General features: G+C 46.2%; 1 protein-coding gene across 1 annotated transcript in view; it reads right to left on the reverse strand.

The window, feature by feature from the left end:
• Positions 1–90: 90 nt before the first annotated feature.
• LOC134878116 (multidrug resistance-associated protein 1-like) overlaps positions 91–26,065 on the reverse strand; it is a 31,293-nt gene continuing 5,318 nt past the window's right edge. The window contains exons 11-30 of the mRNA XM_063903937.1: positions 25,956–26,048; positions 25,671–25,874; positions 25,414–25,560; positions 25,188–25,275; positions 24,735–24,931; positions 24,373–24,549; positions 14,303–14,470; positions 13,412–13,601; positions 12,700–12,769; positions 12,396–12,489; positions 8,836–9,043; positions 7,482–7,792; positions 7,192–7,391; positions 6,920–7,046; positions 6,036–6,137; positions 5,777–5,923; positions 3,631–3,789; positions 999–1,165; positions 551–745; positions 91–310 (exon numbers count right to left, since the gene is read on the reverse strand). Of these exons, the coding sequence (XP_063760007.1) occupies positions 202–310; positions 551–745; positions 999–1,165; positions 3,631–3,789; positions 5,777–5,923; positions 6,036–6,137; positions 6,920–7,046; positions 7,192–7,391; positions 7,482–7,792; positions 8,836–9,043; positions 12,396–12,489; positions 12,700–12,769; positions 13,412–13,601; positions 14,303–14,470; positions 24,373–24,549; positions 24,735–24,931; positions 25,188–25,275; positions 25,414–25,560; positions 25,671–25,874; positions 25,956–26,048 (3,153 nt within the window). The 3' untranslated portion in view covers positions 91–201. The remainder of the gene's footprint in view (positions 311–550; positions 746–998; positions 1,166–3,630; positions 3,790–5,776; positions 5,924–6,035; positions 6,138–6,919; positions 7,047–7,191; positions 7,392–7,481; positions 7,793–8,835; positions 9,044–12,395; positions 12,490–12,699; positions 12,770–13,411; positions 13,602–14,302; positions 14,471–24,372; positions 24,550–24,734; positions 24,932–25,187; positions 25,276–25,413; positions 25,561–25,670; positions 25,875–25,955; positions 26,049–26,065) is intronic.

Genomic DNA, 26,065 nt, shown 5'->3' on the forward strand with positions numbered 1-26,065 from the left:
CATAGTAATTCTGAATTGCAGCTACTTGTCATGATATAACATGCACATCTATTTAAATGTTACACTTGAAGGGTCAGTTATATAGCCCTAAAAGGTTTTTACATAAATGACTAGGTTTTGATTCTGCACTTATGTTTAAAAATATACAGAACAGGAGGATTATTTAACACACATAATCAATCTGACTTTTTCAACAACATGTCAGGCCAAACCAGCCTCAACACACATCTGATAAAACAGTCCCTGCAGGCGGAGGAGCTGAGAGGGCGAGTCCATCTCTGCAATGGAGCCTTGGTCCATCACAATGACTCTGAGGACAGAGAGACTAAAGTAAGTGCATTTTTTGTTCGCTTGCTGCGTAGCACAGACAAGGATACACTTTGCCTTAAATATGATTTACAATATGAACTTAACCTGATGTGTAAAAAGCACAGCAGGTCAACTACCTTGCATATTTCCATATACTGTATATGCTGCTTTGTGCAGGAGAACTACTACTAATCCTTTATATTCTACCAGCAGATTTATAAAAAGGCATTGAGGGTGTTACCTTGTGTAGTCCATGATAGTGTTGAGGCGATGAGCGATGGTCAGTACTGTACAGTCATCAAACTGAGTCCGGATGGTGGACTGAATCAGCTGGTCTGTTTTCAGGTCCACGGCTGCTGTGGCTTCATCCAAAACAAGGATCCTTGTCTTCCTCAGGAGCGCTCGGGCCAAACACAGCAGCTGCCTTTGACCAAGACTACAGATACACGTCACACTTTGCATTATAATACTTTAATTATTCACAAATATTGCACTCTTTAAACGTTTTTAAAAAAAATGATAGCTAGATAAGAACAGCAGGCTGGCATTGTGGTATAGCTTTTCCCTTTAACACACTATCAAAATGTGTTGTATCGAGCACCTGATTCTTTTTCAAATGCAGCCTTATGTATCATTCCTCAACTTTTAGTCAGGTATAGTGGTCCAAGTTTGTTTTAGGTGAATCTGACCTTAGGTTCTCTCCTCCTTCACAGCACTGATGATTCAGTTTTTGTGGAAGTGCAGACACAAAGCTGCTCAGGTGAGCGAGTTCCAGAGCTTTCCAGATATCATCTTCTGAACATGTGTCAAAGGGATCTAGGTTCATCCTCAGAGAACCAGAAAATAGCACAGGGTCCTAGGAAAGAAAGATTTGAGGTTACCACAACACATGAACTAGCACTGGTCAACGTTCTTATAATGAATGTGTAGTAACTCAATTCAAATAATATTTTAATTCCCGACTTTTCATAAATGTGTTTGAACATATTATAATAAAACACAAGAATGCTAAGCACTCATTTTTTTGACACCTACAGCGGCCATATAGAAGCAGTTGTCAGTTGAAATAGACTGATTGTTCAATGGACTCAACCCACGCCATCAGGAATTGAGATCCAAGACAACAATAATTAAAGCTGCGAGCAGCGATAAGCAGGTCTTCGACGCTCCGTACAGGCCCGCTGTTGTCCGCACGTCGCCGCGTCACAAAGGTGTCTCGAGGACTCAGCCGTTGGCAAACGTGGGAAGTTTCAGGCCGATCAGAGAATGTACATGGGAGTTACAGCTGTAACATAAACATGACGAGTGATCTGTCGCCATGGTAACCGCTTATGATGACACCCCGTAATAGGCCTAAGTGTCTGGACATCTGCATTGTTATCAAACATATGAAGTTAGTGGCCGTTTGGAGAATGTTCACTGCAGTTATGAGAAAACCGTGTTTCATGACGAGCATTGTGTTGCCAAGGCAACGCTATATGATGGCACCCCATAATAGGCCTAGGTGTTTTGACGTCCGCATCGTTATCAAACATATGAAGTCTTGGGCCGTTTGGAGAATGTTCATTGGAGTTATGAGAAAAACGTTTTTCATGGCGAGCATTATGATGCCATGGCAACGGCATATGATAACTCCTCTAATTTTACATAGAGCTGTCGAGGCATGGACCGGTGATATATATGTGAAGTTTAATGGTGATCCGACCATTTTTCTTGGAGTTACTGCGACATCGTGTTTTATGACGAGGGATGAGTTGCCATGGAAATGCCACATTTTTAAATGTCAGTTTTGACATAGAGCTGTTAAGGCATGGACTGGTGATGTATATGTGAAGTTTATCGGCAATCAGAACTTTTTCCTTGGAGTTACGGCAACAACGTGTTTTATGGGGAGGGATGCGTTGCCATGGAAACAGCATATGATGACTCCTGATTTCATGTGATGTACACGTGAAGTTTGATGGCGATTGGACTATGCACATTCGAGTTACGGCGACACCGTGTTGCCATGGAAACAGCATACTATAACACCCCATAATAGGCCTAAGTGTCTTTAGGTCTGTAGCGTTATCAAATATATGAAGTCTGGGGCCGTTTTGAGAATGGCCCCAGACTTCGTAGAGTTATGAGAAAACCGTGTTTCATGGCGAGCATTGTGTTGCGATAGCAATGACATAATATGACACCCCATAATAGGCCTAGGTTTCTTGAGGTCTGGATCGTTATAAAACATATGACGTTTGGTGGCGATCGGACCATGTATATTGGAGTTACGGGGACATCGTGTTTTATGGCGAGGGATGCGTTGCCATGGAAACGGCAGATGATGACACCTCGGATTTTAGGTAGAGCTGTTGAGGCATGGACCAGTGATGTACATGGGAAGTTTAAGGGCGATCGGACCATGGTCATTGGAGTTGTGGCGACTGTTTTGATGGCGAGGGATGCGTTGCCATGGAAACGCCAAATTTTGAAACCTCAGATTTTACTTAGAGCAGTTCAGGGCAGCAGTGTTAACCGCCATCTTAAATATGGAGCTGTTCTGAGCATGTCAGTTGGAGTTATGACATCATCTTGTTCCATGGTGAGGGATCACCTAGCATCGCGCAAACGTGAAAATGGGCGCCACATTACGACAACGGCGTGTGATAAAAAAAAAATCTGTTGAATATCGTTTTACCGCCCAGGTGTCGAGACGTTACTTTCCAAGTTTGGAGTCGATCGGATAAGTGCCCTAGGAGGAATTCGTCAAAGTACAGAGGGCCAAAAATGCGATAAATAGCAGTTTTCCGGGGGGGGGGGGGTTTACGCTAAAAATGGAAGTGGGCGTGGCTAGCGCATTTTTTTACTCAAAGTTCCGGAACACATTTCAAAGATCTATTTTCACCAGTCCTGGTGCGCTTGCAAAATTCGGTGACTTTTCACATATTTTGCGGGGGTCAAATATGCGTTCAAAATGGAAAAATAATGGAAATCTTTGTCCTTTGGCTCGGCTCGGCTCGGCAAGGCAAGGCCTATTAAAATGCTTTTAATGCTTTTTACGGTGTTTAATGTCAATGTCACTATGCAACACAAAATGGAGTTTTCTTTGTTAAAAACCTTACTGTGTGTCTTTATGACGTAACGACTAGTCGATTGCTGTTTGGAAAAACTTGTCGACTAGCAAAAATTGGTAGGTGTGAAACCCTTAATATAAAGTAACTTGATCAAAAAGTTCCATTGTAGTCTGTTAAAGCCTTTTATCATGGCAGAAAATAGTTGGTCATTTTTAACCAGATCTTCCACCATGACAGCAAAGAGTTTGTTTATTATTGTACAGACCTGAGGAATTATGGTGATTCTGGAGCGGAGATCATGAAGGCCGACCTGTGAGATGTCGATCCCGTCGATAAAGATTTTTCCCTTTGCTGCTTCCAGAATCCGGAAGATTCCCAAAGCCAGAGACGACTTCCCCGCTCCGGTCCTTCCAACAATCCCCACCTGCATTATTTGATCGATGACTCATCAAAAATATAGCCTATAGCTGACATCCCAGCAGCAAACTCCTCGACATACTCTAGCATGAAGCCCATGCGAAATAGCCAAAAAACGTAGTTCATGAGGTGGCCAATTGAAGCTGGCTGCAAAATGGAGCATATTCCATAGCCCTCAATGTTAAAATGCCTACTTTCACAGTACAATTAACATGTCTACAGCGGGGTTCAAAAAGGACTTTATTTCTTATAATACCTGAATCTTGAATCAGAAATTCCAAGCACATATCCTAAATGTTACGTACAGATAGAGGGGGTTGGCTCTAAATCAGCCTCAGTCCCCATCACATATTATTTTTACATTCGGCCCGTCCCTGTTAATCAAATGCCGATCCACATACACTGCCCGGCCAAAAAAAAGGTCACCACCTGGATTTAACTAAGCAAATAGGTAAGAGCCTCCCATTGGATAATTACAGCATGGGTTACAGCTGGCAACAAGTTATTGAACCCTAACTGATGCAGTGAGTAGCTTCTCATTTGTTAAACAGTGATGTTGAAAGATGTATCCTGTGGTCGTGGAAAATACGTTAGCAATCTCCTTAGAGGTTTTCTCTGCTTGATGCCAATAATTTGACCCTTCTCAAACAGATTAACGTATACGTTTGGTGAAATCAAATGGTAGAAAAACAACAGTAGAACTCACGGCTATGTCTAATAGTGAAAGTAAGAGCATTTCCACACGAAGGGAACTCAACGGATTGGGACTAAACAGCTGTGTAGCCGTAAGAAAACCACTTGCCAATGAGGCTAATCGGAAAAAACGGCTTCAATTTGCTAGGGAGCATAAAGATTGGACTCTGGAGCAATGGAAGAAGGTCATGTGTTCTGATGAGTCCAGATTTACCCTGTTCCAGAGTGATGGGCGCATCAGGGTAAGACGAGAGGCAGATGGAGTGAAGCACCCATCATGCCTAGTGCCCACTGTACAAGCCTGTGGGGGCAGTGCTATGATCTGGGGTTGCTGCAGTTGGTTTGGTCTAGGTTCAGCGACATTATGTACCCAAAGAATGAGGTCAGCTGACTACCTGAATATACTGAATGACCAGGTTATTCCATCAATGGATTTTTTTTCTTCCCTGATGGCACGGGCATGTTCCAAGATGACAATGCCAGGATCCATCGGGCTCAGATTGTGAAAGAGTGGTTCAGGGAGCATGACACATCATTTTCACACATGGATTGGCCACCACAAAGTGTCCAGACCTGAACCCTTCGTGCAGTGCTCCGAATCTCCCGTCATCAATACAAGATTTTGTCGAAAAATGAATGCAACTCTGGACAGAAATAAATGTGACATTGCAGAAGCTTGTGGAAACGATGCCACAGCGAATGCATGCCGTAATCAAAGCTAAAGGCGGTCCAACGAAATATTACAGTGTGTGACCTTTTCTTTGGCCAGGCAGTGTATAATCGGAGTGCAAAGAAGAACATTAAAGAGGAAAATCAAAAGTTGATGTTATGTGATGGTTTTCTTTAGAAACTTTTAACGTGGAAAACCATAAAAATGCTTCTGCACAGTGCATGAACCAGGAATATATATACATATAGTGCGTAAAGAATACAAACATGTTACAATGTTTACCTATGTTTGGGACAAATATTTGAAAATTATTTGAAAAAAAGTCTAAAATACAATCATTCAACAATTCGTTATTTAGGATTGCTCGTATTTTAATGATAAATCCTTCTGATATTAATGTAAGTTAGAGCTAATGCACCTACTTAACAGTAGTGCCGGCTATTATCAACCCATTTTATGATTTCTTGAATATTAATAGTTTTCTTGATATTATTTATTATTTACTGAGTACTCCAACATTATACAGTCTATCCTGTCAACAACTATAACTATAACAAAAACATATCATAATTTATAATATAATTGTATAAACATTTTCATTGCCTTGTGATGGATAATAACATATTATAACCTTTTCTCTGTCCTGGATGTTGATGGAGATGTTGTTTAAAGCCCAGTCCAAACCTTTACGGTACTGCAGCCCATATTCTTCAAACTCAATGTTTCCTGTGGTCGGCCAGGCTGCCGGCAGAAAACTGCCTTCAACGGTCCACGCTGCCTGGGAGACTCATTAGTACCATGATCAAATCTTATTGTCAGATAAAATTAAAACACAGATACAGCCAGTAACAGCAGTTACAGTATATATATATATATATATATCTTCTCACCTCTTTGAGTGTGCTGTCGTACTCTTTGACTCTCTCCACAGACACAATGTTGTTCTCCACATCGGTCCAGGATCGGACAATCCAGCTCAAGATTCCTGTCACCTTCAAACACACAACCATTAAGACTTATTTGTGTTGTTGGTCTTTCAGTTGACACAGATTCAGATGTAGATGAAGATTTTTTTAAAGGTTTGTTGCTATGTCGGTATGTGTAACCAAATCCTGCATTTAAAACTAGTTGTTGGTGTGAAACCGATGAGGGATCAAGTCCTTGATTCGCTAGTAGTTCCTGTCTAACATAATTGAAATTTTCTATTTCTATTTTTTTATATTTTTAATATAGTAGCTGCATCATGATGTTAATCATTGTCACATAGCTTATCATATGCCTAAAACAGTGTGTCATACTTCTCTTCTAGGTGATCATACATCCTGACATACACACTGTTATACACTTCGACTTCTGGCCTTCGTTATCATGTACACCTCTGTCATTGAAAGAGTACATTCAGTATTTTTCCAACAGATATTTATATAGATCTATAATTAACTCTGTATTGTTTGTGATTAGTTTAGCAGGCATTAAACAAAATGTACTTTTGTCTTAGGCAACTGCAGAAGTCCAATGTTTCATCTTTTGTATACTAGGCAAATTTATAATTAAGTAGTAGTGTGTGGGTCGATCCATTTCAGACAACTTGATTTACCTCTCAATGTAAGGAAAGATAAAATGTTCATAAATAAACAATTTTGGCTATGTATTTCCATAGCCAAATGTATTTCTTACTGACAGACATTCTGGCTTGATGGTTAAGACTATCTTCAAATTCTTTCAGGACCATTTATCCTTTACTGGTTTTAGAACATTTGACAGTAGTTTTAACCTGCAGAGAGTGTGACACTGCCAATCCCACGATGCCTGGGCTGAGCTTATCCCGACTTTGCACCGACAGGATGGCTGCAGCCAAAACCAGCAAATTCCCCAAAAACTCCAGATTCACCGCCAGCCATCTAACAGAAACCAATTAAATTACATTTTAAAACATGTACAAACACATTTTTCCAATAGAGTAGATCCTTATGGTCACTTGTTGGTTCTATTCAGTTACAAATAACCATTACAGTGTAAGAAATGTTTTAAGTCCTTAGAATGAACCTGGTGGCAACGAAGCGAGGAAAGTAAGCTTCCTGGTTATTGTCAATGTGATGGTCGGCCTGCAGTACAAAGCGTGTCTGCTCCCCGAAGGCTCGGATGACGCTAGCGCCCTGCACCGTCTCATTGAAATGGCTGTAGATTGGTGAGCGGCTAACAGCCTCCAGACGTCGCAGCTGACATGACGATGCCACATAGAAACTCTGGATGCCAGAAACATAGAAAGCAACAATTACAAAAAGCTTCAGCTTCAGCTTCAGCTGATATGCCCAGATTCAGAGAAAACAACTTGCCTGGATGAAGATATAGACAAAGGTCAGGGGGAGGAGTACCAGTCCTGTGAATGGTGTGGCCAACAACAAAATGATGCAGACCTCTAATAGCTTGAACAGGTACCCCAGCATCATCTTTAGCCCATCAGGTATCATGCAGTCAATGGCGTCAATCTCTTTAGAGAAGCGGTTCAGGAGGTTTCCGCTGGGTGTCACCTCAAAGAAAGACATAGGGGAGTGCAGTACGCTGTGGAGAAGTTCAGTGTGGAGGTGACGCGATGCTACGATACCACCTAGAGCGATGGCGAGCGTTGTCCCAAACATGGCCAACCCTAAAACACCACAGGCTGGTTTCAATGGGAGAGTTTATGACAGGGTATACATTCACACAATAAATCAGAACCATTTTTCTTTAGTACAAGTGTACACAGCAGAAACAAAAACAATGGTATTCTCCCACTTGGTCAAATCATCCGCCAGCATGGTCTCAACTTCCATTCATATACTGATGACACACAACTCTATCTCTGCACAAATCCATCCACTCAATTCCCCCCTCAATCCCTTATCAACTGCCTACAGGACATCAAAAACTGGATGTCATCAAACCTACTCAAACTTAACAGCACAAAATGAGCGCATGGTTGTGGCTCCCAAGTCACAACTCCAGAAGGTTTGAGTCTCTCCATGGCCTCGCTCCACAGTACCTATCAGACCTCCTCCGTCCCTACACCCCTACACAGAGTCTGCGGTCCTCGGACACGGGCCTTCTCTCTATTCCCCGGACTCGCCTCCGAACTGTTGGTGACAGGGCTTTCAGTGTTGCGGCCCCCACCCTCTGGAACGCTCTTCCCTGGACATCTTCAAATCCTCATTAAAAACCTACCTCTTATTTGTTTTCTGTCTGTCCTCACGAAGTGGAAAGCGGCCTTGGGTACCTAGAAAGGCGCTATATAAATTCAAATTATTATTATTATTATTATTATTATTATTATTATTATTATTATTATTATTATTATTATTATTAATAATGGTAAATTATCTGGGCGAGCCAACAATGTTTTGAAACTGGATCCTTATCCAGATTTAAATCTGAGACAGGTCTCCGTGGATGGAGTAAGGTCTCTGAAGATGGCGTCAGTTCTCTAAAAAGATGGAGTCAGGTCTCTGTAAAGATGGACTCAGGTCTCTGTAGGATCAAACACTGAGACCACTTCGTCATTCAGAGCATCATCCCTGATGTCTGTGTTTCTTTATAATGACTGTGTTTGCGGTCTTTGAAGATACAGCTGTTATATTTTATTGTGTTCCCATAGTCAGAAGAGCTTATAGATGTGAGCTTCCTGTCTCATCACCATGAGGAGCCGCAACCCACCTTGAGTAAAGCCCAGCGCTGCGAACACGCTGAGCTTCAGCTCGTGGTTACTTTGCGTGCCATTGACCAGCGGCTCATCAGCCCACAGGCTTAGCCAGTAGTTGTAGGCCAACGAAGCGGCCTGCTGAAAGGCATAGAGGAAGATGATGGTCATGATGACACTCAGGCCGACGGTCCTGAAGTACTCTTTGTACATCTGAAGCTTAACCTGCCCACAAAAGAATAACATGTATTTGTACAGTAAGCAAATATCTGTAAATTCAATAAAAACACAGACTATTCTGTTATCGGTCTATAGACCGTGAAGAAATTGAAAACACAAATGTATTGAGTTCCAGCTAGATATTCCATATCTATGTCCCTCTAAGAACTTAGCTATGATGATTGGACTACAGAAATCCTCATCTGATGTCACTTAAAAGGTATGCTTTTTTGTCATAAAGAAAAACAGTATTGTAGTGTGTGTGTGTGTGTGTGTGTGTGTTTGTGTGTAACCCATTAATAGCAAAGGTGATTTGTGAACAATCTTAAAATTGTAGTAATTTCAAGAGCTTCTTGATTGAAGTTTTCTTACTGGTTTGAATCTTAAAATAGGAAAAAATGATCTTGTTCCTCTTCCGGGGAATTTATGAACACCATTGTTGAAGTTTGTAAGTGGTTAAATTTAGCCAAACATAAGCACTTTTTCTATAAAAATGTTAAGTTAGAAATATTTTCTTAGAATAATATTTATTTTCTTAAGCAAAACATGCTTGACAAGTTCTTTGTCTAACTTTGCGTGGTGTTTCACTATGGGAATCACTTCTGCGTGACCAACTTAGGAAGCTCCCATGACACAACATCTGTCATTGACAGACAGGTTGAATGTCCTCGAACTCATATTAATACAGGAGCTCCGCGAGGAGCTCCTCAAGGTGGAACCGCCTTGTGAGGATTCAGAGTGCGACATCAACTCTGACCTCCCCGACATGGATGAAATGGAGGATGTGGAGGATGACCCCACTTTTCCTGCTCATCCATTCAGACCCCCCAGTGCATCTGATGCTACCTCTCCAGGTGGAGCCTTCAGTGGCTTATCACCGCCATCAAAACCGTCACTCTCACTCAGCTTCCTCTAACATAGCTCTACCTAACAAGATTGAGCATCTCACCGCCTCAGTTTTCCACAGGATGTATAAGTACGCAGCACAGTCAGTCTGCTCTCAATGCAATGACACTGCTCTCTGCATACCAGGGTGAGATTCTCTAAAAGATGTGGGGCCCACAGCTGGACACTGGGTCCCCTAACCCTGCCCTCTGGGATGAGATCTGTGTAGTGAATGACCTCATCCTGCGCTCCTAACAGGGTGCAGTACAGGGGTGCGTCGTATGATGGGAGTTGCAGTCTCAGGTGAGAGAGCTTTGTGGCTTAACCTTTCAGGCCTGAGTGAGGTTTAGAAGGCAGAGTTTATGGATGCGACATATGACCCCACCAAAGGTCTTTTCGGTCCAGCTCTGGAGAAAATGAGGGAGACCAGCACCCTCAGAAAACAAGAGGGCAAAGGTTCTGACCTCTGTTTACCCAGAAAACACATCTCTCGCCACCCCCAGGGTCCAAAAACTGGCTTCGCCACTGCGGCTGCAGTAGTGAAAAGAAGATAGTGGGGTGGTAGGCCACAGAGAAAGTCAGATGGTCAGTGTAACCAGCAGCCTTGGTCGGAAAACCCAAAACCATTGGGCAAACACTTGTTTGCTGCAGGGGCAGCAAAACCGCCCCTCCCATACCGGGGAAGGGAAGAAGAAGTGTACGACCTAACATTCCTTCCTTCACCCTCTCCCCCTCCAACAAAGAAAGGATGATGTAGGTGGGACAAAGTCCACAATTTCCCTTTTCAGAGGCTTCGTGTTCAGTTTTCCAGGGGTCCTCTCTCAGTTTCTTTCCCATCAGTTCCAAGGGGAGGAGAATCAGGTGCAACACAGTGTCACCACGCACTTTTACAATGTTCAAAATAAAAGAAATAAAGTTTGCATTTTCACAACCAAGCCCAGAACCAAGGGTTTAACTGAACACACTAAACAAAATAAAATCAAACCAATGTCATTGCCCGATTATCCCTGCAGGGGAAGCTCACGCTCCACTCAGCGGAAACCTCTTACTGGCTTTGCAGGCGAAGCAGGTGATATCACCAAGGGGAATAGACAGTCCACTCGCTGTTCAGACATGCGCAGTTTACCCTTGGGTTTTATTCACCATTTCTCAGGGCTACAGGCTACAGTTTGCTGTCAAACCACCCAGATTCAACGGTGTCTTAGTTTCAGTAGCCAAGGGGGATTCAACAGAAGTGCTGGAGAAAGAAATAGCCTCCCTGCTAAACAAACAGGCGCCATCCCAAAAGAGGAGGAACAGCTTAATTCCTCATCCCAAAGAAAGAGTGGGGCAACTAAAGACAAGTAATTTCTTTTCAGTGCTCACTGTTGTGTTGTTTGCACAATTTAGTAGATAAGGGTAAGGCCCTTTCTATGATTAAAGTAAATTTAGCAGCTATCTCCACCTGTCAATTACACTTTGGAGGTAAGCCTGTTGGTCAGCACCCTTTAGTTTATCGCTTTATGAAGGGGGCACAGAGCAAACTCCCAGTTTCCAGGGCCCTGGTCCCTCTGTGGGATTTGTCGGTTGTGCTCTCTCATCACCCATTTTAACCCAGCTTTGACCACAGCAAAGCGTGTGAGCAATTTACAGGTTTTATCTATCTGCCCCTTCCTGCTTACAGTTTTCCCCAGGGCTTACCAAAGTCTGCTCACGGCCCAATCCAGCTTTTGTGCCTAGAGTGGTCGAAATTATTTTATAGGCTGGATGTCTCGGGACTATCCTTGGCACAAGCAGTGCTAGAGCCAGACGCGCCAGGCTCCCTGTGCTAATCAGTGCTTGGTTCAGTTATATTATGGTCTTCGGAAAAGTTCATGCAATCCGGGAGTGGTCTATATCTTCCACAGTGAAACACAGAGCGAAGTTAGAAAATTAACTTTGGCTTACTTAATGTAACATTGGTTCTTTGATAACAAAGTGAGATGTTTCAGCATCACTTCCCTCTTTGCAGAGACACTGAAACAAAACCGGTCTTGAATGATTTGTGAAGCGGCAGTCAACTGTATTAATATGAGGGACGTGCCCCAAGTACAGTTTGACCTGTCTGTCACTGACAGATGTTGTGTCATTGGAGCTTCCTTAGTTGGTCACACAGGAGCGATTCCCATAGTGAAACACCTCACTCTGTTATCATAGAACCAAGGTTAAGTAACCCAAAGTTGTGTTGTTCTTTACACCAAATATAATGCTTTTTTTCCCCAGTGTAGAAAGTTATTTAAGAAAAGTAGAAAGAAGCAGTCGGCCATCTTCGCAGTTGAAAAGCAGGAACACAAATTGTGATGTCACGATGTAGCCCCTCTGCTCCTTTCGGTGGAGAATCAAACTGATTCATAAGTTGTTGGCAAATTCATCCAACCGATTTCAAAACAGCACTAGCTGCAGCATGGAACTTATTTTAGTGGAAAAGGTAAATAATAATAAAAGAAAGACCCACCCTTCCTGTGTGCGCCTTGTCAACCTCCATTAGTTTCCCTGCATCCTCAGCGTCCAAATCCTCGTCCACTGCCTCCATCAGCTGAACACTGGCACTGCTCATAACACACACAACAAAAAATGTTTCACTTTTTCAAAAAATGTCTTAAAAGTTTACAGATGTGAAACACAGTTCAGAGAATTAATTATTGGGTTTTTTATCAGTAGTTTAAAAAAATATGCAATATGTGTATCATTAATGAAATATAAGACTTTATTGTTATGGCTTATAAAAGCTTTTGAAGATGTATGGTTAGTTATTGCACCTGATTAGCTGCTCCTGAGAAAGATCAGTGGAGAAATCTGTCATACTGAGGCGAGAGACCGACTTCCTGCCTACATACACACAAATACAAGATTATACAAACCAGTGTTGTATTCTAGTCACCAATTCTCAAGCCTGAGTAATTCTCTAGTCCCCACTCTTCAAGTCAGATTCCAAGTCAGAGTCACCTAGGAAAAGTAAGAGTCGAGTCAAAGTCTTCATGACCTGTGCTTGAGTCCGAGTCCAACTCCGAGTTACCCAAGAAGAGTCCAAGTCGAGTCCAAATCATCATTACCTGTGCTCGAGTCCAAGTCCAAGTCAGAGTCATCCAAGAAGAGCCGCTAGAGTCAAGGGCTACAATTCTTGTATGAAAGCTGCTATACATATATAAGGAACCCACCTTGCAGGTGCACATGCTTGGGGCAGAGTACATCCAGACTCAAGACAAAAATTGCTCGATTCTGAGTCAAAGTCCGATCATTGGTGTGCGAGTCCGTGTCATTTTGCTCAAGAAATCACAAGTCCGAGTTGAGTCTGAAAGACCCGACTCGGCAGTGCGCAGCTCAAGTCACACACAGAAAGCACAAACAAACACAGTTTCTTATGAAAAACTCAGACTTAATTGATTAATATAACTTTTAAAAACAACACCCTGAAAAATGTCAGCGCCAAGCTCTGGATGTAAGAAAACGCTCATGTGTACGACTCCTTACTCCTGTCTCGGGGGGTGACGCATTCTCTGCGCTGGTTTCCATTAAAGGTGTGGATGAATTTAGCAAAAGCACCCTTCCTGTCCATCAGCTCCAGGTAGGACCCCATCTCTGAGATGTGACCCTCCTCCATAACCAGAACCAGATCTGCTTTAGACAGGAAGCTGATGCCATGAGTGACCAGTACCCGGGTCTAAAAAAATACACACATTACATTTAATTAGCTGATTTGTTTATCAATGGTGTTCGTAATCCAACCATGATAGAGAGAACACATCTTCTTGACCCTGGAGGACTTTGAAAGCAGCAGATGCATCATGCTCTGTCATCACAGTGAACTGAAGAAACCCACTGGGCCGTCTGCATTCAAGAGTTACTTAGAAAAAAACAACACCATAAAGAAGAAGAGCAAGAAAAAATCAACCCTAAATTGCCCCACAAGGGGAAATGTACCCAAGCCAAGTCTCTAGGGACTTCCCCACCACCGTCCTTAAAAAATAACAATACAAGCACGGGGCAAAGTATAGATTTGCAAGGAAAATGTTACTTTCCCCAAAGCAGATGCACATTTGCTGTTGCCTCATAATTAAATAACATAGTATAAGTGCAGTCTGACTCTCTTAGACCACAGTTGTCTTAGTCCTGATGAATTCTCCTCTTATCTTTCCTTAAGCCCATGGCGTTTTCACTGAGTGTGAGTAATAGTAGTTAGGAACTGATTGTTTTGACAACTCGACTGCAACCCTGATCTTCATGGTGCACCCAATCTTCTCCACATACTTTTCATGGGGGCATGCATAAACCAGGAAATGGATCAAATAAAAAGTGAGTGTTTAATGGAGGGGAACCGAGAGGATGGTTGTAGGAGAGTTTGATAAGACTACAGGTTATTACCTTGTCTTTTAGGAGTCCTCTGGGCCCAATGACTTGATCAAAGATGTGTTGTCCCACGTGAGCATCAACTGCCGAAAGGGGGTCATCCAGCAGGTAAACATCTGACTTCCTGTAGACAGCCCGAGCCAGACTCACTCTCTGCTTCTGACCACCAGACAGATTCATACCCTGCAGCCAGTAAAACAGCATCAATACTGATGCCAATACACAGCATACAAAACCACAACTAATACACATCCAGTACATGACCAATTCACAACTGGTGGGACTCTATGTTGTGGCAAACAATAATTATATATTTTATTTAACTTTTCATGGCACCCACAGACACTATTTGTAAATAAGAGGAGAAAAGCAACAGAACATGATAAAAACACATACAGGCAATCATGGAGGAAACAATTGAAGTGAACACAAATGATAGGGACAGTTATTTAGGGGAAACAAATGAAGGTGAGCACTACAATAAGTTGGCTAATTTGAACAGGTGGGTTTTTAGTTGGGATTTGAACGTGGTGATTGTAATAATAAATAATAATATATTTAATTTGTAATGCACTCTTCATTCCAAGGGAATCTCAGAGTGCCACTTGTGTCAGACTGTTGGAGGTGTGGAGGGAGGGAGTTCCAGAGTCTGGTAGCAGTGCAGCTAAATACATATCAAAGTCAAAGTCCACTTTATTGTCAAAGTTTCCACATGTGTTATACATACAGAAAATTGAAATACCGTCTCTGGCAGTCCCACAGTGCAAATATAAACAAGAACATACAACATAAAAAGATAAGAGGGTAGAAAAAAAGAAAAGAAAGGGGTGGGGGGGGCGTAAAAAGGGGTATACAAAAAAAAACTAAGTAATATATACCTATGTTAGACACAATCAACACAGTTTTTTGGGATGATGGTGTTGAATGCTGAGCTGAAGTCTATGAATAGCATTCTGACGTAGGAGTTCTTAGTGTCCAGGTTTTTGAGGGCTGGGTGTAGAGCGGAGGTGATTGCATCCTCTGTGGACCGTTTAGCTAGGTAGGCAAACTGAAACGGGTCCAGGGAGGGAGGAAGAGTGGATTTGATCTGCTTCATGACCAGTCTTTCGAAGCACTTCATGATGGTCGAGGTCAGTGCGACGTGGCGGAAGTCGTTGAAGCAGGCCGGAGATGACTTCTTCGGCACAGGAATGATGGTGGTTTCCTTGAAGCACGTGGGAACAACAGCCTGGCTCAGGGAGGTGTTAAAGATGTCTGTGAGGACATCCGTGAGCTCCTCTGCGCAGTCCCTCAGCACTCGACCAGGAATGTTGTCAGGTCCCGCAGCCTTGCGGGTATTAATCCTCAGCAGTGTGCTCTTCACACTGGCTGCGGACAGACAGAGCCTGGTCGTCGGCGGGGGGTTTCTGTTCTGTGCAAAGAAGCGTGCAAAGAAGCCGTTGAGGTTGTTGAGCAGGGAGGTGTGACTGTCACAGGTCTGCGGTGGTAGTTTGTAGTCCGTTATGGTCCTAATACCCTGCCACGGGCTCTGTGAGTCCCTGCTGTCTTTGAAATGTCCTGTGATTTTCCTGGTGTATAGACGTTTAGCTTTCCTGATGCCACGGCACAGGTCAGCCCTGGCTGCTCTCAGCCCAGCTGGGTCTCCAGCTCTGAAGGCGGTGTCGCGGGCCTTGAGCAGCGTGCGGACCTCCCCTGTCAGCCATGGCTTCTGGTTGGCTCAGATGGTGATGTAGCCTGTGACTGTCTCTGTGTATTCTTGTATGTTAATGTGATGGTTCTAAGTTGCTGCCTGCTTGAACATGTCCCTCGTCGTATCAAAGCAGTCTTGAAGTGCAGCAGTACTGTCCTCTGTCCACAGCCGTACCTGTTTTGAAACCGGTTTGGCAACCTTTACCCTTGCTCTGTAGGCCGGTTTCAGCAGGATAGTGAGGTGGTCAGAGGCCAATGTGGGGGAGGGGGGACGCCTTGTATGCTCCCTTGATGGTCGTGTAGACTAGGTCTAATGTGTTGTTTTCCCTGGTTGGAAAATCAACATGCTGGTGTATTTTAGGCAGAACAGTTTTTAAGTTAGCGTGGTTGAAGTCTCCAGCTGCGATGAGAAGGCCGTCTGGGTGTGCTGTCTGTTAGTCACTGATGGCTTTGTAAAGTTCACTGAGTGCCTCCTCTCTGTCCTTGTTGTTGGGGCTTGGAGGGATATAAACTGCCACCAAAAGAATGCCGGAAAACTCCCTCGGCAGGTAAAAAGAACGGCACCTTAGAACCATAAACTCCACCAGCGGGGAACAGTGTCGGTTAACAACAATAGCATCTCGACACCCAGGATCAATGATGTAAACACACACACCGCCGCTGCGGGTCTTCCCCACATTAACTATGTTTCTGTCTGGTCGGTAGCATGTTAGCTTGTCTAGTTGAATAGCGGAGTCCGGGAAGTTGCTGTGGAGCCATGTTTCCATGAACACGTAAGCAACACAGTCCCTTACCTCACGCCGGGTTGTTCTAAATAACCGTATGTTGTCCATCTTGTTGTCCAGTGAACGGACATTTGCCATGAGTAGCGTTGGAATTGCCGGCCTGTGTGGGCTAGCCGCTAGCCTCACCCGGATACCTCCACGCTTCCCCCTTTTCTGTTTCCTCTCACACCGCTTGCGGCGTCTCCTTTCCCGGTTGGGGTTGGCACAATAGGGGGAGCAGAGCAGTCATACTGAACCAAACAAGTTTACCTTGGTCTCATCAGACCACAGGACATGGTTCCAGAAATCCATGTCCTTAGTCTGACCATTGTTGTGGGTTGGAAAACTGACATATTGTGTGATAACAAGGAGAGAGGGGAAGTTGTTGGCAAAATCATTGGATGGGTTATCAATATGAATGTTGAAGTCCCCCAAAAGGATGGCAATGGGGGACATGGCACATAGTGTTGTTAATAGGGCTGAGAATTCAGTGAGGAAAACAGCTGAGGGCTTTGGTGGTCTGTAGATAGTCACAATAGTGGTAAGTTTAGAGCCTGTGAGTTTTATGGCTAGGCATTCAAAAGAGCATTGATGACGGACGGTGAAGGAAGTGAGTTTCAGGTTCTCGTTGTAAAAGATAGCAAGACCTCCAGCCCTTCCAGTATTACGGTAATCACAGACATAGCCAAATCCAGGAGCTTCATTTAGCCTCATTTAGCTGTGAGAAATCAATTTGCTGTTGCCAGGTCTCAGTGAGGAACAGCAAGCCAATTTTGTTGTCAAGAATAAACTCACAGACAAGCAGGGCCTTGGTAGTAGGTGATCTGATATTGTGAAAAGCCAGTTCTATTTCATCCCTACTGACCGCCAGAGGCGGTGCTTTAAGCACTGGATATGTCCATCTTGCGCATGCGCAGGTCGAGTACCAATACCAACAAAGTCACCTGTGACCCCACGTGACACCAGGCTATATCTGCCAGTGTCATCAGAGGATCTGTTCCTTTTCATCTTCTCGCTACGCGGGTACCGTGGCTACAGGTTGTAGCCTACAGCGTTCGGCTTGAATGAAGGAGCGTTGTACACATAGCCGGCTGCGTGCAGCTTCGCGACTGATCCAGTCGGAGCCGCAAGTTGCTACTCGCCCTCCAGAGGCTGTGGCCGGCTGTGCAAAACTTTGACGGACAGGTTTGTGTCGACTTTGTTGGTGATGGCAGTGTCCCCACTCCCGCTCACAGTTTAAGTTGTCGTCATTGCTGTCTTGTCTGTGATTTGGCTTAGCCATCATTAGCGTCGAGCTTCCAGCTGTAGCTGGGCTTACTTTAATTTAGTTAGCAGTAGCGTGGCTCAGCCTAACTACTCCGTTCTTTATTATTGATAAGCACTGGGTTTGTATCCGTGCCGTTTTTTTCTTTAGAAGCCAATTATCTGATTGTTTATATCAACTGGTGAAGGCAGTGCTCTCGCTCCCGGTAACATATTACTTTGATTGTTTAAACCGACTGGCGAAGGCAGTGCTCTTGCTCCCGCTCCCGGTAACATATTACTTTGATTGTTTAAACTTAAACCGACTGGCGAAGGCAGTGCTCTCGCTCCCGCTCCCGGTAACATATTACTTTAATTGTTTAAATCAACTGGTGAAGGCAGTGCTCTCGCTCCCGCTCCCAGTAACATATTACTTTAATTGTTTAAATCAACTGGTGAAGGCAGTGCTCTCGCTCCCGCTCCCGGTAACATATTACTTTAATTGTTTAAATCAACTGGTGAAGGCAGTGCTCTCGCTCCTGCTCCCGGTAACATATTACTTTAATTGTTTAAATCAACTGGTGAAGGCAGTGCTCTCGCTCCCGGTATCATATTACTTTGACTGTTTATATCAACTGGTGAAGGCAGTGCTCTCGCTCCCGGTAACGTATTGCTTTGATTGTTTAACTCAGCTGGTGAAGGCAGTGTTCTCGCTCCCGCTCCCACGGCTGGTAACGTGGAGAACATGTTTGTATGCATCCCTCTTTACGTTCTGCGACTAGTAGCAGTATTTCGGGCTACTCTTTCCGTTCAGCAGGTAACTGGTGAAGGCTGTGCCCTCGCCCCCGCCTGTATGGCTTCCCTTGAGCCCGAGGACGGCCATGACCGCTGCCCCTCGCCTTGCCTCGGTCTCGAGCATTTGAGGGAGGGTCTCACACAAGACGCCTGCATGAACTGTAGTTTCATGCCTCGGGCGCTCAGGGCGGCTAGAGTCGAAGAGGTGGAGCGCCTGGCAGCAGCCAACGCACACCTCTCCTTGTCACATCTCCCTCCAGCTCAGTCTGGCTGTTCCCAGCAACTTGACAGAGTGAGGGCTATGGGTGCACCCCCCAATAAGAGGGCTAGAGAAAGTAGGCTCTCTTCCAAAGTGGACCAGTTAGCCGCTGACATGGAGCAGATGAAGTCGCTCCTCTTGGCCCTTCAGCCAGGGGCAGGTGTGGGGGCTACTAGTTTGCCCCCTGGCCCCCCAGTTGCTGCACCTCTGCTTGTGGATGCCATGTCGCTAGCAGCCTCAGCTAACCTCTTCAATGACAAGGGGGAGGACGAGGCCTTGCTTACTCCCGAGGAGGCCTCCCACTCCTCTGATCAGAGCTCCCTGCAGTGCAGGGAAGACACCTCCATGGCGGCCATTATGTGTGCAGCCCTGGCACGCCTGCAGCTTCAGGTTCCGCAGGCCGACTCGGCTCAGACTAGCACCTTCTTCAGGCGTAGCCCTGCCCCCGTCACTCTCACTGTTCCTCCTTCAGAGGAGTACCTGAGGGAACTCCATGCTTGCTGGAGAGACACCAAGGCCCTCTCCCGCTCTGGCTCTGATGCCCGGACCTTGGCTGCCATGCAGGATCCGGCGAAGGTGGGGCTGGGTCGCATGCCATCCGTTGAGTCTGCCATTGCCTCCCTGATTCTGGCTCCTGATGAGGCTTTGAGACCTGATGCCAGATGCCCTCAGCCTCAGTGCAGGGTCACAGACGACCTGCTCTGTAGAGCCTATGATGCAGGGGCACGCATGGGTCGTATCGGGAACTCCCTCTCGCATTTAATGCTCGCCATCTCTGCATCCCTGCAGCAGGCTCTGGCTGAGCCTTCTCTGCTGGGCCTTATTGATGCGTCACTGCAAGCCTTTGCCCTTATGTCTAGGGAGTTGGGACGAGTTATGTCCTTATTGGTGCAGACTCGTCGTCAGGTCTGGCTTGCCCAGTCACCACTGACGGAGACCTGTAGGAAGGTCCTCCGTAGCGTACCAGTCGAGCCAGGAGAGCTGTTTGGGTCAGCTGCCCTGGAGACGCTGGAGCGGGCTGCCCAAGCTTGGCAGACCAGGCAGCAGCTCTCAGGCCTTCATAGGCATGTGCCCACCCCCAGCAGGCCCGGGGGCCCCTCTGCTGCCCCTGGCGGCCGTACTCAGCCACCAGCTTACAGCGGTGGTATTCGGAGATCCCAGCGGCCCACCCAACCGCCTCCTGGTAACTTTCGAGCGCCTGGTCGCCGGCTCTCTAGACAGCCTCGTGCCTCAGAGCCTTACCGGCGCCCCCCAAGGGGCTCTGGAGTCCGGGGGGCTAGGCCCTGAGGCCTCGGGGCCGGTAGTCGGCTGCTTTTCCCAACAGCAGCTCAGTTACTGGGCTGCCTCTACTTCCGACCCTTGGGTTGTTTCCACCTTAACCCATGGGTACGAATTACAGTTCCGACGCCGGCCCCTAGCCTTCGGCCGGGTCAGAATGACAGTTGTCAGCGATCCGGCAAAGGCCTTAGCTCTGGCCCAAGAGTTGTCCGTCCTCTTGGCCAAGGGTGCAATCGAGCCAGTAGACCCTCTCCTTCAGCCCGGGGGGTTCTACTCGGTGTACTTTCTTGTGAGCAAGAAAGTCGGCGGATTTCGTCCGATATTGGATCTCAGTGGGATCAACAGATTCCTGAAAGTGCTGCCATTCCGTATGCTGACCACAGCAGACACCCTTCGGGGGGAGTGGTTCGCAACCGTGGACCTGAGGGATGCCTACTTCCACGTGCCAATTGCATCTCACCACCGGAAGTTCCTGAGGTTTGCCTTTCAGGGCCGACACTTTCAGTTCCGGGTGCTTCCCTTTGGTCTCTCCCTTTCTCCAAGGGTGTTCACCAGAGTCGTAGCAGCAGCTCTCGCCCCCCTGCAGGCGCAGGGCTTGAAGGTCCTGCCATACTTGGACGATTGGCTGGTTTGCGCGCCATCCACATCTCAAGTGGCTCAGGATACGGCCCGCCTTTTATCCCACGTAGACCAGTTGGGGCTAACGGTAAACACCGGGAAGAGCTGCCTGGACCCTTCCCAGCAGGTCACCTTTTTGGGGATGGTCCTGGATTCGGTCGCCATGAGAGCCTACCTGTCGCCTTGCCGTGTGGACGACATTTTGCACCTTCTTCCCATCTTCAGGCTGGGCAAGATGGTGCCTTACATCCAGTTCCTCCAGCTATTGGGCAGACTGACGGCTGCCTCAGCCGTAGTGCCCTTAGGCCTGCTGTCGCTGCGCCCCATGCAAATGTGGCTGAACAGCCTCTACTTGGACGCCAAATGGCACAGGCACAGAAGAGTCAGGGTGTCCCAGCAGTGTCTCCACTCTCTGTCCCGTTGGAGAGACAGGGACTATCTTTTGATGGGCGTGCCCATGGGTGTCATCCCATCCCGCCGGGAGACGGTCACTATGGATGCATGTCTCTCAGGATGGGGTGCCGTGTGGCAGGGCAGGACTGTCCAGGGTCAGTGGTCTGCCCTGGAAAGTGCACATCATGTAAACGTGCTAGAGCTTCGTGCTGTGTAGCTTGCACTCATGCACTTTTTACCCCATCTAGGGGGCAAGCATGTGCTTGTCCGCTCAGACAACATGTCCGCTGTTGCCCAGATCAACCATCAGGGGGGCACCAGGTCCACACAGCTACTCCGGGTATCACAGAGCCTTTTGACTTGGCCAGTGTCCGGGCCGTCTTTCTACCGGGGGTTCAGAACCAGGTCGCAGACTTCCTCTCCCGGCACAAGCCTCCACCGGGTGAGTGGAGGCTTCACCCGGAGGTAGTAGAGACAATCTGGGGCCTTTTCGGCAGGGCCGAGGTGGACCTCTTTGCCTCGGAGGAGTCGAGGCACTGCCCCCTCTGGTTCTCCTGGACGGAGGTGAGCAGCCCGATGGGGCAGGACGCTCTGGCCCACGATTGACCAGACAGTCTCCTTTATGCCTTCCCGCCGCTGCCTCTGATTTTACAGACGCTTCAGAGGGTCCTTACACGGGGACACAGGCTCCTTCTGGTGCCCCCCCTCTGGCCGGGGAGGGTGTGGTTCCCACTGCTGCGCAGTCTCTGCTGCTGCCCACCATGGCGTCTCCCCAACAGGCATCCCGACCCTCATCGTCTTCAGCTCTGGGCTTGGCCTCTGCAGGGCCCAACCCACCACTGAGTGATCTCACGGCGGCTGTCAGGGGAACTATCCTGCACCATCCACTCGGGTGCAGTACGAGTGCAAGTGGAAGCTGTTCTCCCACTGGTGTATAGGCAAGGCTGAGAATCCAGAGCATTGCTCTGTGGCCTCTATTTTAGAGTTTCTGCAGTCTCTTCTAGATCGTGGACGTTCTCACTCCACTCCAAACTGAGGGTTTATGTTGCTGCTATCTCTGCCCGACATGCCGGAGTTGAAGGCGCCACAGTGGGGCCCCACAGGTTGGTGTCCCTCTTCCTGAGAGGGGCCTTAAGGCAGTGTCCCCCTAGCACCCTGAGGGCTCCTGCTTGGGACCTACCCCTGGTGCTGGATGCCCTATCGTCTCCTCCCTTCGAGCCCCTGGCCCAGGTGGGGCTTAAGTGGATTTCTATGAAGGCAGCATTTCTGCTTGCCATAACCTCAGGTAAGCGAGTTGGGGAGTTGCATGCCCTCTCTGTGAGCGATACATGCCTGAGGTGGAACTCCGACGGTTCAGGTGTTGCCCTTTGGCCTAACGTGGCGTTCCTGCCCAAGGTGCTTCCACGAGCCCACTTCAATCAGCCTATCCAGCTCGCACGCCTTGGTAGTCATCAGGAGGATGGCACATCTGAGTTGCTGTGCCCTGTACGTGCCCTAAGGGCGTACATTGATGCTACCGCCTGTATACGGCAGTCAGAGCAGCTCTTCGTTTGCCATGGCGGCACTAAAACGGGTTGTGCTCTCTCTAAACAGCAGCTGTCCCACTGGGTTGTAGACACCATCTCACATGCCTATGGGGCCAGTGGCCGCCCCCTGCCATCAGGGATTAGATGCCACTCTACAAGGAGCATCTCAACTTCTTGGGCTGCCCTGAGAGGGGTGCCCCTGGAGACCATCTGCGCCGTGGCATCGTGGGCGTCTTCTGGTACATCCTCCAGGTTTTATCGGGTCAATGTCGCCACTCCCCATCCTTTGGGCGTGGTCCTGTTGCCAAGCTCTGCTGCTTCCAATTAGGGTATGTGCTTGGATTCTTCATGACATTGTTGGTATAAGTCATCCAGTGCTTAAAGCACCGCCTCTGGCGGTCAGTAGGGATGAAATAAAACGTAAGTTACAGCTGTAACTATGGTTCTATGAATCCCGGATGACCGCCAGAATATCCTGTCACTCAGAATCCTCGTTTTTTCGCGAGAAGATTCTGGGAACAGATCCTCTGATGACACTGGCAGATATAGCCTGGTGTCACGTGGGGTCACAGGTGACTTTGTTGGTATTGGTACTCGACCTGCGCATGCGCAAGACGGACATACCCATTGCTTAAAGCACCGCCTCTGGCGGTCATCCGGGATTCATAGAACCATAGTTACAGCTATAACTTACGTTTTAAGCAATCAAGACGTGCATAGCTGTGTGCTTTCTGTGCAGAGGAAGTAGCACAGTGTGATTGACAGGCCTAGTGGCAAAGTGAGGGGGGCAGGACTGTGTGGACCAGAAAGAGCGGATGTTTGTGTTTGGGTTTGTGTACTGAAAGATCCGACATGATCCACAGTGTACATATCTTGGACATTTGAGGATGTCCGTTGGGCAAGCAGAGCTGGAGGGATCATGAAGTGGGACCGCAGACCCAGTAGCTCTGTGGCGGGGTATTTCAGCTGCGGGGAGTGACTGTGAGACACAATGTAGCCCAAATGATGAGCCTGTTGAACCTCATGGTCAACCCTTCCCGCCCTTACCTTTGGCTTAGCTTTGTTTTCATTTCATTTCATTTTGATTTGTGTTTTTCATTTGATTATTATCATTATTTATTTTAAATAAATACTTGGGAATATTGCACTGGTTTGTTAAATGTTGTATACATTTTAGTTCTGCCAACTTCTACTAGTCAAGAATACTGAAATCCTTCAAACAATAACAGCTTTTCATATGGTAATTTCTGCATGATTACTATTTAAGAGGAACCTTTACTCAAATCAACTCATACTAGTGATACATTTAATGATTATATTCTATATATTTCTTAATGTTAATAATTATTTAGGCCTTTTGGTAGCCATTTTAATGTATTTGAGCTATTGCAACTACTCACATGTTGTACCTGTCATTATCAACTTCTGTTCAGGATTTAATGAATTTCAAGAGTATCAAATACTATTTTAGAGTAGCTTATACAGAGAATGAAAAGAAATTCAATGAAACAGTGTTGGTACCTTCTCCCCAATCTCGGTGATTTCTCCGGCAGGCAGGATGTCCAGGTCTGGCAACAGAGCGCAGGCCTCTAGCACACGATGGTACCAACTCTCCTTTCTCTCTCCACCAAACAAAATGTTGTCCTTCAAGGAGGCGTTCTGGATCCAGGCCTGCTGGGGAACGTAGGCCACTGAACCCTGTACAGCCAAAATAACCTTCATTATATGCAGCACCACAGATAAAATAACCTTAACTGCATTGCAAAAGGCCAACTTGATGAAGACAAAATAATCTGGGTTTTTTGTAACCTTGATGAAAATAAAAACATTTTGTTTGTTGTCACTTGACAAAGACAAAATAATAAAAGTTTATTTTTAATGACCTTGACGGAGACAAAGCCACTCCTCCTCTCCATCTCTCCCAACATGGCCGACAGCAGAGAGGACTTTCCTGAGGCAACATGGCCGACCACAGCCACGAGGGAGCCCGTCTTCACTTTCATGTTGATCCTCTGCAGACACGGCAGACCAACATTGGTCCAGGAAAAAGACCCGCCTTCTATTGTCACACCATATCCACCTAAACATAGACCATGGTTTTATATGATTTTAACACAAAATTCTATTTACATTTCCCCTTCCTCCTTAGTTGGGCACTGGGAGATTCATGCTCAGATGCTGTTGGGTAGTGAATGTGGAGATCGCTTGTAGTACATTTCTCATTTGCTTCCAGTGTCTGTGCAACGATAGGCTTACAGTGTGCTTCTGCTTCCAGTGTTTGTGCAACGATAGGCTTACAATTTAAATCCTGAAAACACTGCGTGGTAATGTCTTACCTGTGCTGTAAGGAAGTCTCTCCACGTTGTCATGTTTCAACTCTTCTTGGCACAGAAAGTTTCCCAGACGTCTGAGCGAGACAACAGCCTGGTCACAAAAAGGAATAGATCATATTATTGTATATCAGGGTAGATTTAGCTGTGTATTCTAATATTTCTGATGAAATAACCCTTTTAAGACCTTGACTTGATTCACAGAACAGTTTTTTGATTGGCTGAGACGTACCTGCATTGCAGTGCTCATGGCGAAGGGAAGCTGACTCAGAGGAGTTTTCAGGATGTTAATAAGGGCGACAGAAACAAAGATTTTCTGAGCATCCAAAACTTTTCGCTCATCGATCAACACGTAGACTGCAAACACTAATAGGGCGATCTGATCAGAGAAGGTGAATAATACAAATACAAGTCTATTACATTAAATATGATTTGGTTAATTAGGTGATTAGAAGATGTGATTTGGAAGGAGCCAGGGTAGGCACTCGCCAGGAACGAGGAGGAGTTGAAAGAAGCCAGAGACACAGAGTAAAGAATCTGAGATTTCTTAAGGGCCTGGAGCTCTCCGTCTCTCAGGACGCCAACACGTCGCAGGAACGCATTCTCCCAGGCGTAAAACTTCAGGAATTTCAAACCACTCAGTATCTCGTTCATCAGTTTGATCCGGCCGTCCATGAACTTCATCTGAACCTCCTGAGAAACAGCAGTGTCGAGGAACATGTTTAGCTTTAACCACAAAAAGTCTCTGATGCAAAACAATGAAAGGTTTCACACCTGTAGTCTGCTTCTCAATTTAGCAATGAACCCATTCAAAGGAAATACCAAAATAATGACAGTAATACCCGCGAGAGCAGACAGACCAAGCAGCTGTCAATCAAAAAAGA

Source organism: Eleginops maclovinus, chromosome 16 (genome assembly GCF_036324505.1).
Source record: "Eleginops maclovinus isolate JMC-PN-2008 ecotype Puerto Natales chromosome 16, JC_Emac_rtc_rv5, whole genome shotgun sequence".
Lineage (NCBI taxonomy): Eukaryota > Metazoa > Chordata > Actinopteri > Perciformes > Eleginopidae > Eleginops > Eleginops maclovinus.